This window comes from Ambystoma mexicanum, chromosome 2p (genome assembly GCF_040938575.1).
Source record: "Ambystoma mexicanum isolate Mex_15411 chromosome 2p, UKY_AmexF1_1, whole genome shotgun sequence".
Lineage (NCBI taxonomy): Eukaryota > Metazoa > Chordata > Amphibia > Caudata > Ambystomatidae > Ambystoma > Ambystoma mexicanum.
The window spans coordinates 938,926,041-938,938,774 of record NC_090923.1 but is presented as its reverse complement, the minus strand read 5'-3'; the positions used below and the strand labels follow the sequence as shown (position 1 = coordinate 938,938,774).

General features: G+C 44.4%; 1 protein-coding gene across 1 annotated transcript in view; it reads left to right on the top strand.

Moving 5' to 3' along the window:
- The window catches only part of RTN2 (reticulon 2), a 330,108-nt gene that overhangs the window by 58,339 nt on the left and 259,035 nt on the right, over positions 1–12,734 (top strand). Inside the window, exon 2 of the mRNA XM_069644694.1 lies at positions 12,490–12,546. Coding sequence (XP_069500795.1) covers positions 12,490–12,546 — 57 coding nt within the window. The remainder of the gene's footprint in view (positions 1–12,489; positions 12,547–12,734) is intronic.

The following is a 12,734-nucleotide window of genomic DNA, read 5'->3' as shown; positions in this document are numbered from 1 at the left end:
CTCTGTCCTACAGTCAGGTCGAAAACCAGATTGGATAGGGGCCAGAAAGTGCTGTTCCTCCTCCAATTATTTAACTTTTGAGAAACCACCTTCTTCAGGAACTTTGTGAAGAAAAGACGGAAAGAGAATGGTTGATGGTTGGAAGAGCATCTAGGGTGCAGGATTCGCATTCTTAGGAGAGGGATCAAATAGTCAATTTTCAGGGAGTCTGGTATGTCACCATGAGCAAGAGAAAGGTTAACGTTGTGCAACACATAGGGGCAAAGCAATTACAAGATTGACATTTTAGGCTGAACTGGGACTGGGATCATCTAGAGTAAGGAATGTCAGCAGTCTCAGATGCAGAGAGAACTGTGCTCCACAATGTGAAAAGGGACAGAACACAATACTATCCGTGGCTTTCAGATGTATGCAGTTCACAATCCTGTCCAGTGTTTTCAGTTTACCATTCTTCTTGTTATTCCCAGTCTTCAATATCCTGCCAATTGTTAACAATCTACAATCCTAGACATTACATGACGTAAACCAATACATGCAAGGGACCCATTCTCACTCTTGGTTAAAAACCTTCAGTGAACCAACACTGGAAGAGGTTAAAAGCCTTCAAAAGGATACTAGGTGCCACTTACACAGTCCAGACAGTTGATGATGAAACAATACTTGCCACTGAACCTCACGCACAAGCAAAAACTTTCATAAAGCAGACATAGCCCACAGATATACTGACATCACAACGACACACATGCGTTGGGATAGCTCATAAGATCTTAACCCCTCACCGAAATCCAATCCTGATACAGGCAATTCAGAGACTGTCAATAAACCTTATGGTGCCCATCAAGCAACAATGTTCGTGTCAAGGACGCGTGCAAATGGCAGACATTGTGTTTGACACGTTTCTGGTACTGTAGAGTAACATGGTCTGTGGTTCTCAAACCCTCCCATTTTTTTCAGTCTACAAATCCTCTAATTTGTGTTGTTTAGATACGCAATAAACTGGCCCGGTAACAACGTTAGCCCTGGGGAATTACCAGAGCCGGTAATGACCCATCCAGAGGGGTTTATTGCCATTAGCCTCCCTGCATGTTGTACCAGGATGCTAATCATTTTTTTTCAAGCTGAGTAATGGAAAGAAACTAAAAACAAGATGCCCTCCATTGAACTACTACATGTAGACCCTTCTCCCTTTCCATAGTGGCCACTACCGCAACAAAGATGTGTTCTCTGCGCTGGAGAGGGACAAGGGAGCGGCCAGTAAGAAACTGGGATTGAGGGAAGGGGAGCATTGAACACTTACATGAATCCCCAGCAGGGCAGATGATGTTCTGCCGCTTCCGAGGAGGCTCATAGCAAGGGTTTTACCATGTGGTAAAGCCTGGTTCTCAGACTCCTGATTGGCTGTGGTGCAGGTAGTAATAATACTTGTTTGAAACGTACTGCCTCACCCATTGTTCGCTATCTACTGGCCTCCCTTTTTGCAATTGTTTGCCTTCTATGCTCATGTCCATTTTTTTAGTTTACAATTCTGCTAAATGTTTTTATTATCATTATGCATTATTAAAAATGATCGCCATACCAGGGATCAAACCGATGCTGTACAGAATCCTTTTGCTGCCAAGGCAAACGTGTTGCCCCGGAGCTATCCTCCTGATCTACAATCTCTGACTTAGTAGTTCACTGTCTACAAATGTTTTCATTGCCCTTACTTGAAAATACTTCCCATTGCTTGAAATCTAGCAGACTGCAATATATAAAATAACGTGCAGCGAGTATTCTGCAATTCCAACATTACATACAAGTAAGCTAAGTTCGGGTTTGCAATCCTTCTGATTGTTTACAGTTCATAGTTACCCCCTTTGTAGTTGACAGTTACTCCGATAGTTTGCAGGCTTCACTCTCCCGATTTTAAAAAATCTCTTATCTCTTTTATTGCTCGCAGTCAACATTCCCCACTTTCCATTTCTATCTACAAACCCTTTAATAGTCTGCAGTATTCATCCACTACTATTGTTTCAGTTACAACATCCAAGGGGTGGAATGGGGACCAAAAGAGGCCCTGGAATTAATGTTCAAGGTGACCCCATGTTACACATTTTCAGCAGGCGCAGCCCTTTTCCTATGAGAAATTGTGGAAATAAAATAAGTTACCCCACAAATGGGGCCCAGGGTGCAGAGGTCTACAGGGAAATCTCCAGAATTCCGTATAGGCCAGTCGATCCCTGCAACATCCCCTCTGGTTCGGTGTCCATAATCCGAGTCATTATTAACAATCTACATGTCTGCCCAATGTTTGCAGTTTAACTCTATCCCGTTCTTTGCAGTGTACACCACTCCTCATTGTTTGCAGTGGGCCACTCCTCCTTGTTTGCAGTGTGCACCACTCCTCATTGTTTGCAGTGTAGACCACTCCTCATTGTTTGCGGTGTGCACCACTACACTCCTCATTGTTTGCAGTGTACACCACTCATAGTTGTTTTCAGTGTAGACCACTCCTCATTGTTTGCAGTGTGCACCACTGCTCGTTGTTTGCAGTGTGCACCACTCCTCATTATTTGCAGTGTAGGCCACTCCTCATTGTTTGCTGTGTGCACCAATCCACCTTGTTTGCAGTGTAGGCCACTCCTCATTGTTTGCAGTGTGCACCACTCCTCATTATTTGCAGTGTAGGCCACGCCTCATTGTTTGCAGTGTGCACCACTCCTCATTATTTGCAGTGTAGGCCACTCCTCATTGCCTTTAGATCCACCTATTGCTTGCAGTGATAATCTCTTTCATTACAGGCTGTGTAGCCCCTTGTTAAAATCGAGGCTAGGAATTGCATTCATGTATGTCTATCATTAGCGTGTTTATTTGCTTTAGGGCTGTCTGACGTGCATCACCCATCAGAGGACTCGAAACCGGGTATAAGCACCACCTGCTAACAAGTGATCAAAGTCCTCCAACCTTCACCTCCTCCCCCCACCTCCTCCGTACGGACACCAGCCCTTTAAAATCTGGCGCTAGGCCTTCAGTGTCTGCCTTATGCATGTCTGTTCCCTTGGCTCTGTCACCGCTCTTATATGCCCAATTATCCCACTCCTACACACCCGGTATTTTCTCATCTAAACAAGCATCATCCATTGGAAAAGCACCCTACCCAGGTGATGCCTCCGTCATCTCCAATGATATTGTTAAATCTCTCTATATATAAAAGAGAAATGTGTGTATATGTTTGTGTCTTTTCTAAATATTCAGCATGCTACAATCCTGAAATTTGGCATGTGGTAGGTTCCATGGTGTAGAAAATGTAAAAACTATAAAATATAAATGTTTCAAATTCTTTTTTGTAAGCATTTTTTCAAGCGGTCTGCAATGCTTGGATTTTTGCGAGTGTCTGTTGAAAATGTTCAGCATACCTCCCAACATGCTACAAACCTGAAATGTGGTGTGTGGGTAGGTTCCATGGTGTAGACAATGTAACAAGTATAAAAGTATAAAATATACCTTTTTCAGATATTTTTCTTAAGCAGTCTGCAAGGCTTACTGCTGCCATAAGGCTCTTTGAGCCGTAGTTCTGCCGTAGTTCTACGTTCGTGGTTCCTAAAGTTCAGCAGTTCATGAAAACTTCAGCAGTTCATTGTTCCTAAACTTTCCACACTACCAGCATTCTAGCTGACATTAGCGGCACTCACTTTTGAAGTCATGCTGGTGCTTTTCTAGTAATGCGGGTGAGAGGAATCAGTGCATATCTTTTCAATAGTGTCCGCAATGACATCCATCACATCGTGGCAAATCTCGCAGGAGAATTACAGAAACTTCATTTCCCATGGAAGTTGATGAATGTATACCATCTCATCAGTACGACGCTTAGATGCTTCAGCTGCACATGTACGGGTACAGCACTTCAAGCTTACACGCTTGAGCCCTACAAGTATGGCACTTATGTTGAGGTCGCTGCTGCCTTGGCTGTAGACCAGGACACCAATAATGTTGCTGTGCAATCGTAACGCTCCAACTCAAAGTAGCTGTAACTGATTTTCGGGATTCATGCTTTTCTCATGATCAGCTTTATGTGGCTTAATCCAGAGTTTGAAACAAAGACATTTTTTTGACACTAGCTCCTACAGGAAAGACTAGCAATATTGTCTACAAGCAGAGGCGTTGCTAGGGGGCGTCTGAGGGGGCTATAGCCCCGGGTCTTCTGCTTGTAGCCCCGGAGTTCAGGGTCTACAACCAAAAGGCTAGCTAGCCCCGAGTTCCGACAAACCAGACATTTAACATAGCCCGGGATCTTTTGCAGACCTAGCAACACCCCTGTCTACAAAGAAGTATTGGTTTAGTTTGTTAAATAAACTTCAAACTAGAATTGAAGTAGGAATACACCTGCTAGTACAAAAATAATATACAATAACGCAGAAGGTTCATCTTTTCCTTTCTCGCGCAATAGAGGGACAACGCTCACAGTGGTCAGTTTCATTGGTGAGCTGAGGTGACTGCAGTGTGGCATGCTTCCCTGTAGAGAGAAGCGCTGCACCCTATGGCATCAAGTAACCTATATGAGTGCATTGGTAACTAACAGGTGCAGTGACAAATCCGAGGAGTTGTGGTGTCTGGCGTGTTTGTCTGGCATGGTTGTATGCTGATTGAATGCATTTATTTATTATTTTATTTATTTGTTAGACGTCCAAACCCGGAGGTATCACGGCATAGGTTGCAAGGTGCTTTCTTTTCTGGTTACAGGGTAAAGTCATTACAATATGTGAAGAAAACAGTTTTTCTAATCAAGGCACAGTTACATGAGTGATTATCAGGTTACAACGGAGAATCAAAATTGATAGAGTTCATTCGTACAGGTTAAACAACCATGTTTTTAGCATTTTCTTGAATTTCAGGTGAGAGGGTTCATCTCTAATGTTGGACGGCAGGGAGTTCCATAATTTGTGGGCCATACCTGAGAAACTATGCTCCCCTGCCCTGGAGCGTTGGTACCGGGGGACAGAGAATAATGTGTTGCTGCTAGATCTGAGATCTCTGATGTTCTTTTTATAGGTGATGGTATTGTTCAAATAAGTGGGGGCTGTTTTGTTGAGGCACTTGTGAGTAATGCAGAGAGTTTTGGAGGAAATTCTGGCTTTGATAGGGAGCCAATGGACTTCCCTTCTAATCTTTGATGTATGGTCAGATATTGCTCTCAGTGCTTTATTTTGCAGGAGTTGGAGTTTGGCTATGTTGGTGTTGGTGGCTTCTAACAGTAATATATTGCAATAATCTAACTTGGACAAAATTAGAGCCCGAGCTAGAGTAAGAGAATTTTCAGAAGTCCAGAATTTCCGACTAAGTGCAATGAGCTTAGAGGTATAGGATGTAGCTGAAGAGAGTGTGTTGACATGTTTGGTCAATGTTAGATTGGTGTCAAGGTGTACACCTGATGTTTTGGCTTGGTTGAGAATGGGGATAGGTGTGCCATTAATGGTGATCAAGGCGTAGTCTCGGTGGAGTGCTTTGATTTTTGCTGGCGACCCCATGATGAGGATCTCTTTCTTTTCGTCGTTTAGACAGACTGTTGTTTGCCATCCAATTTTGGATAATAGCATAGATTTTGTTGACTAGGATTGTGTCTTGCTCATGGTTACCTGTGATTGGGATAAGTATCTGAGTATGGTCAGCATCATTCGTGTAGATCACACCCATGGCATTTAGAGCTGCAAAAAGTAGCTTTGTATAGGCATTATAGAGAGTTGGCGATACGCAGGAGCCTTGTGGCACTCCTAATGGTACTCGGATGGGGTTGGCGGCTTCCTTTCCGATGCTGACTCTGGAGGTGCGATAGAAAAGATTTAACCCAGAGTGTGGCTTCTTGGGAGAAATTAAAGTTGGTAAGCAAAGTATTGCATAGTTTGTTGCGGTCCACCAGATAGAATGCGGCAGATAGATCTAATAATAGTAGCATACTTAGGTTAACAGCGTCTCCTATGGTATCCATTTGGATTTTTAGGTCTAACAGTGCTGTTTCAGTGCTGTGGTTTGGCCGGAAGCCAGATTGTCTCGGGCCTAGGAGGTGGTCCTGCTTCAAGTAGTTTTGAATTTGGGAGTAGGCTATTTTAGCAATTATTTTGAGCAAGAAGGGGACAGTGGTTATTTGGGCAGTAATTAGTGGGTACAGTGTGGTCCAGAGATGGTTTTTTAAGCAATGGGGTGACCCAGGCTTCTTTGATGCTAGCGGTTACCACCTTGAAAACAATTGAGGCATTGATACATTTCGTGATGATGGGTGATAACGTAGATGTCTATACTTTGACTAGTTTGGCTAGGAAGCAGTCTCCTTTTCAGTTTGAGGCTTTGAGTTTGGAGATGGTATCTAGGACTTGCTCCTGGCTGACTTGTGAAAAATTGAATGCTGTTTCTGGGTTTCTGAGTTCTGGGTTCAGCGATAAGGTGGAGGTGTTTTTGCCATCCAGTAATGTTTTTATGGCTGAAATTCTGTTTTGGAGCATGTCACTTTTTGAAGCAAGTGCATTTTATATGGTGGTACGCCACGCTTTGCTGGTGTTTGTGGGGGGGCGATGGGTATAGGGCTTTCCAATTCTTTTAATATGGTGAAGAGCTCTTTGGAATTTGAGGCTGCATCTCTTGTTATGTGAGTGTCAGCTGTCTAAGGAACTCCAGATGGAATGTAGAATGGTGACTGCTAGTGATTCTAGGGATGACAGTTGGTGCAGTGCCCGGCTTGTGTTGTCCTGCTTCACCGGTCCGCGAGCCAGGCGAGCCAGGGGAGCTTCTCCCATAATGCTGGGGAGACTTGGAGCAACAGTGAGCAGTGCAGCAGCCGTTGGTGACACAGAGCTTTTGACAGATCCATGTTCTCTGAGGAGGAATGATGACGTGGGTGGAGCGCTGGTGGTGCTGGACTAGAGGAAAGGCATTCGTAACGTGCAGTGCGTGATGATGAAGTGAGGTAAGGTGAGTCTCGTGAGAATAGCTCAGGGGCAATGTGCTTGCCTTCTAAGCAAGATGACACGAGAACCACAGGTTCGATCACCGGGTCTGCGCTTAAAAACCTCTGGGTATTAAGCACATTATAAATAACCTATCATACCATATCATTGAACTTTACCTCTCGAGCTCGAGACAGTTCGTGGATTGGACCGTGCACACCCTGACCCACAACTGTAAGCAACAAAGCTTACAATGTGCAGCGTTTTAGGTGATATTTGTATATCCTTAGATTTTTAGAGCATATTGTTCTGAAGTGAGTGGTGATAAGTGGTCTATTCGTGGATGCATATCTACATTTGTGGTGTGTGTGATGAGTAAGTAATTTGGGGTGTGTTTCCGCGTAATAGAGGAATAATGAAACTATTTTTGAATAGAACAATGAAATGTATTTTAGAAATATGTAAACCAGCAACGTCATGAAATACATGAAAGTGTAGTTGAAGTGGGTAGATTTTCACTGCTATTGTATGACGTGTATAATGATTGAATGGTCGGCTAATTATGACGCATTGCAGTACATTTCAGTTTTTACAATGTAGTTTTTCAAATATTTTGATTTGAAAATCGCGAAACAGTTCTGATTCGAAATGTACATCATGCCTTGCTTTCCAGTTGTACATTTTAGATAATGTTCTATGGCGCGTGTATAGTGCACAAGTAGGTACACCATGTTGGTATGTTTGGGGTGTAGCTAGTAGACCATGGGTGTAGTGGAATGTAGGCATGTGGGCATGTTTAGGGATGTAGTTAGTACACAGCTTGAATGCCATTTGGGTGTATAATTGTACACCGTCAACATGTATTTTAATGTACCATATTTTTGGGTTTGGCTGAGAATCACAGGGTTTTATCGTGGAGACACGAGGGGGTGCCTGATCAACACTTCTTCCATAGCTTCATGTTATTCTCAATTAGAAACACATGAGTGCATGTTTTGGGACTGATTTTTGGAGTTGTGCTGGAAGTGGGCGCATTTCGAGGTGGTGGCTTCTGGACGAGGTGACGATGAGTTGTGAGTGTTGGGAGTGGATGTAATTCTGGAGTTTCTGAGATTTTCCTTACACCAAGTTAGTGTAGGTGTTTTAGTAGGTTGTTGTAGCAAAATGTGCACATGTTATAGATAGGCCTTGTGTATTTATCACCTTGCCAGTGGCCTAGCAAACCACTGGTTAGGGTTGGGGCGTGCCCGCTGAGTTGTTGTTTGCACTGTGGCGCAGGTAGTTTTGTTGTAGTTGTCAGGGAGTGGACATTAGTGCACTGTTGTGCAGGAAGGTGAAGGAAGATGTCAAGTGGATAATGTCAGGGGGTAGGTGTTCTTCCACTGTGTTTGTAGTGTAGTGGTAGTTTTGTGTTTATAGGCGACCCATGGTGTCTCATGGTCGGCACTCGTGCACTGTGGTGCAGGTAGAGGATAAGGGATGCTTGGAAGCATGTCTTTAATTGCAACTATTTTGAGGAGTAACCTGGGCATAGGATTGACTACCCTGTGTCCGGGCGAGTAGTTGGTTCCACAGTGATATGGACTAGTCAACCATGTACGTGGTTCTTGACGTGCAGCTTCTTTGCAGTTACATCATGTGTCTTTAATGTGTTCTTTGTCTTGTTAGTCGCTTTTATTCCTTCTTTCACTTATGTTTTCCTAAGCAGAAGTGGGTATGGCTGTGTTGGTTGTGGTCATTGTGTTGGTCAATGAGATGGTTGGTTCAGATTTTGTGGGTAAGTTAGTGGTGATTGTTGTTGGTTTTGTTGTATTCTCAGGATTTATTTAGTTTTAGGGGCATGACAGGTTATGGTTTGTGTTGTTGGTTGCTCTGGTTTGTTGAGCAGGGTTTTTATCAGATGTGGCAGAACTGAGGCTGGAACGTGGCAGGTTCTGGCAGAAGGAGGTTTGTTTTTTCTTTGAGGGTTGCATGTGTGTGGGTATGTTTACTGCTTCTGTGTAGGCAAGTTGTTGCACGGTTGGGAGCAAAATGTGCTGAGGCATGGCAGTTCTGAGGCCCTGTTGTGGCAGCCCACGGCAGGAGGATGAATATTTTCTGTGTCTGAAAATAACCTGTGTTGTATGACTGGTTGTATATGATATGATATGGCATTTATAACGCGCCTATACACAGGTGTTTGGTCCTGAATGGTGGCATGTACTGTGTGGTAGGGGTTTTTCTTGTATTTCTTTAGGAAGGGATGTGTGTGGTGTCTGGCATGTTTGTCTGGCATGGTTGTATGCTGAATGAATGCATCTCTTGCTATGATATGATATGGCATTTGTAACACACCTATGCACAAGTGTTTCAAGGTGTGATGAGGCAAGGAAGGGGGAACAGAGGGAGGACAGAGACAACGATCTTACTAGGCCAAGTGACATTGAGATTGCGCAAATGCAGAGGAGGGGAGGGGAAAAGTGCTGGGGGAGAGGGGAGGGTCAGTACTGTACATGGGATCAAAACAATAACAAGAAGTGCAGCCATTAGGTGGCAGGTGCAAAGGTAAGTGCAGGCAGCAGCTGTACAAAGCGCAGGTAGTGAGGACTGCAGGGTTACAGATACAAACCCAAGTGCAATGGTTGCCGGGAGGCAGTATAGTGTGCAACTGGGCAGATAGGGACCTGGGCCCGAAATCAGAGGGTAGCCAGGTGACCAGTGCAGTATCAGACAGGAAATCAGCAGGGGAGAGGAAGGGAGAAGGCAGAAGCAAAGAGGAAGGTCTTGAGGTCCAGATCCAGAGATGGTTCTCCACAAGTTTCAGAGAGGCAGGGAGGCTGTTTCAGAGGGAGGCCCCAGCCGAAAAAAGAGATCTACCACCAACTTGTTGCTTGAAGAAGCAACTGAACCTGAGGGAGTTGGAGGTGGAGGAGCGAAGAGCTCGAGTAGGAAGGTATTTACGAAGAAAGAGTTGCAGGTGTTGAGGACCCAGGCCCCAGAAGGCTATGTGAGTGTCAGCTGTCTAAGGAGTCCCAGATGGAATGTAGAGTGGTGACTGCAAGTGATTCTAGGGATGACCGTTGGTGGGGACTTGGAGATGGGAACCTGGGCTAGAAGGAGTTAGCCATCCTGTTCTCCCTTGTAACCTTCTACCTGCATTCTAAGTTAGAAGTGAATTTCCTGTTTGTACTTAACGGGTTCCTGAGAGCTTCCTAGATACTTCAGGTGTATTGACAGTTGGGTTTGACAGAACTGGCTGCGGAGGGGAAGAGAAGTGAAGATGGAGAGAGAGAAGTTGTTAACATTAAGGGGCCCCACAAACATTTGGGGGGTTTGGGTTTTGTATTGCTAGCTTCCAGACCGCTCTCCCCCAATTCCTCATGAGAGGGTTAGCCCCAACATATACAACTGTAAGATGTATGTTTTTACTGTATTTGTAAGTCTCACTGGCCATCCTTGTCTCCCTTCAAGAGGGGGATTGTTTCTGGGATAGGCAGAGCACAGCCCCAGGGGAGGACGGTGCACTGGCGATCCGGGAGCTCGACTGAATCCCAGTCATGGACAAAATGACTCCCAAATTATTAGCTGAAGATACGATGTGAGGGTACAGTGTTACTCTGCCTATGTATGGGTTATTACAGCAAATTCCTTTATAGCAGAGAGGTCCACGTGAGAAGGTCAGTGTGGCAGAGGGTCTAGGGATAGTCCAAGGGATCATACAATGCATGGTCTTGTTCCAATCTGAGTAGCCCAGATGCCATATAGGGCATTTGAGCTTTGTGAGTACCAGTTATAGCCAGATCCTTACCCGGAGCTGCCCTCCTGCCCACAGAGTGCCCATCAGCTGCTCTGGATATATGGGATATGGAAGCTGGGTGACGGAGTAGTGAAGCTGCTCTTGAAGGCCACCATAGGTACTCTGAAATAATATAGGCGTCCGGCTCAGTGTTCTCTGGGACTGTCTTCAAAAATGTTACTGCTTTGTACGGTTGGTCCTCTTAGGAAGCAGTGCCAAGCATATACTCTAAGCACTATCTCTACTTGGTGAGAAGTGGTAGATTACACTAAATGTCACACGAGCGGCAGGTTGGTAGGAGATTAAGGAACTAGGACTCATATCTGCCAAGTTAATGTTTGCATCCTGCGGACATTATACTAGGAAATGGTTTTCCTATTTCATTAGCGCCCATGTTTTAGGTCATTGAGAAACAGTCTTTCTGAATGCAAGTGTTTTTCACTGATGCTTCCCGTGTTACAAGGAGGTATCCCCTGTTCAGTGATTAACTCTGGGGACACGAAAACACCTTGATAAGAACCGTTGTATATTCTTGGCACGCAGAGACACGACCTTGCATGAAATAAACACTCTGGGTCTGTTAAAGCGGACAGCTTAGATATTTTTTTACTGAGTGCAAGCATGACTGAGTTGTGTTGTTTGTGGCCTAAATGTTGAAATCCTGAGGCCTTGCTGCCTCATTAATTGCTGGGAGGTGGAGGCACTACTTAATGTTTTCTTTTTTTTAATATATATATATATATATATATATATACATACATACCACCAGGAAAGTTATGGTGGGTTTAAAAAGGTTTGGAAAGAACACTTTCACCTGACATGTGAAAGTAGGACAGTTCAAATGTGAAAGTAGGAAAGTTCGTTTGAGCCGAGTCACACATTCCACAACGCCACCTAGTAGCCATTGCTGGAAGTTCACCTCCAGTTCGGAGTCACAACAGCAAGGCATTGTGGGTATGCAAATTAGCCCAAATGCAAACCTTTTCTCCAGGAAATTGTCTTTAAAAGAACAGTGCTATTTTATACATAGCTTAATCAACTCAAGACAGACATTTTTGCAAGTCTGTCTGGACTCTGGACACCCACATACCTGGTTTCACCCTTATGCGGGATCATCAGTGCAGCATAGTGCTGACAGCCCTGTGGTTGGAGCATTTGGCCATGATATATATATATATATTGTGCTTTCAACACACTCAGCCCCTTAACCTTTAGTTTTCCCATCTTTCCCCCATATGTTCATCACACTCGGGTAAGAATTCAAGTCTTAGACGTTCCACCTTATGTTTCGCAGATCTGCACCATGTGGCCCCTCTTAAGTAGGGGAAGCTGTGGTGTTAATTTGTTGGCAAGTGAAAAATAGCTGTCGCGTTCCTCTTTTCTCACCGTTTGCAGTGTATTTTACTTGGGATCATTTGCAGTCAACAGTCCCAGCCAATGATTGCATTAATCAACATAATTGATTGCTCTGGTGTCCTGACATAACTGATCTGTGCTTGTGTCTTGAATTCCTTTTGCATACCAGGTGCACCAAAGGAGGCATGCATTTGTGCCAGTAATTCAGTCCTAGATTTTGGTTAGTAATCCACTTTGGCTTTTATATTGTCGCGATTTGTCATGGATTGAAAGGCCCCCTGGGATTGAGAAAAGCAATTCTCAGAATGCTGTATAATGGGAGGTTCATACACCTACTGTGGATGACTCATCCTTTTCTTCAATGTGTCACTCGTCATTTTCTTCACACTGCCCTGCACCATTGAACCATTACTGATGGTTGCGTCTCTCTCTCTTTCTCCGCAGAAGACGCCCCTTCGACGGCTTCAAGTACACCTGACTCCACACCGGAAGCTACAGATGGTGAGTGTCTACCACAGAAGGAGTCCTATATGTTATGAGAGTAAGCATTCCATAGGCACACACGAGTGGCAGACTGGCTGATAAGGAACTCTGTAGATGTGCTACTGTACTGACAGTTACCTATGGAAAGCTAGCTGGGCTAGGGTGGGGCCGCTCCCATGCCAGGTTTACCTGTTCCATAGGTCACT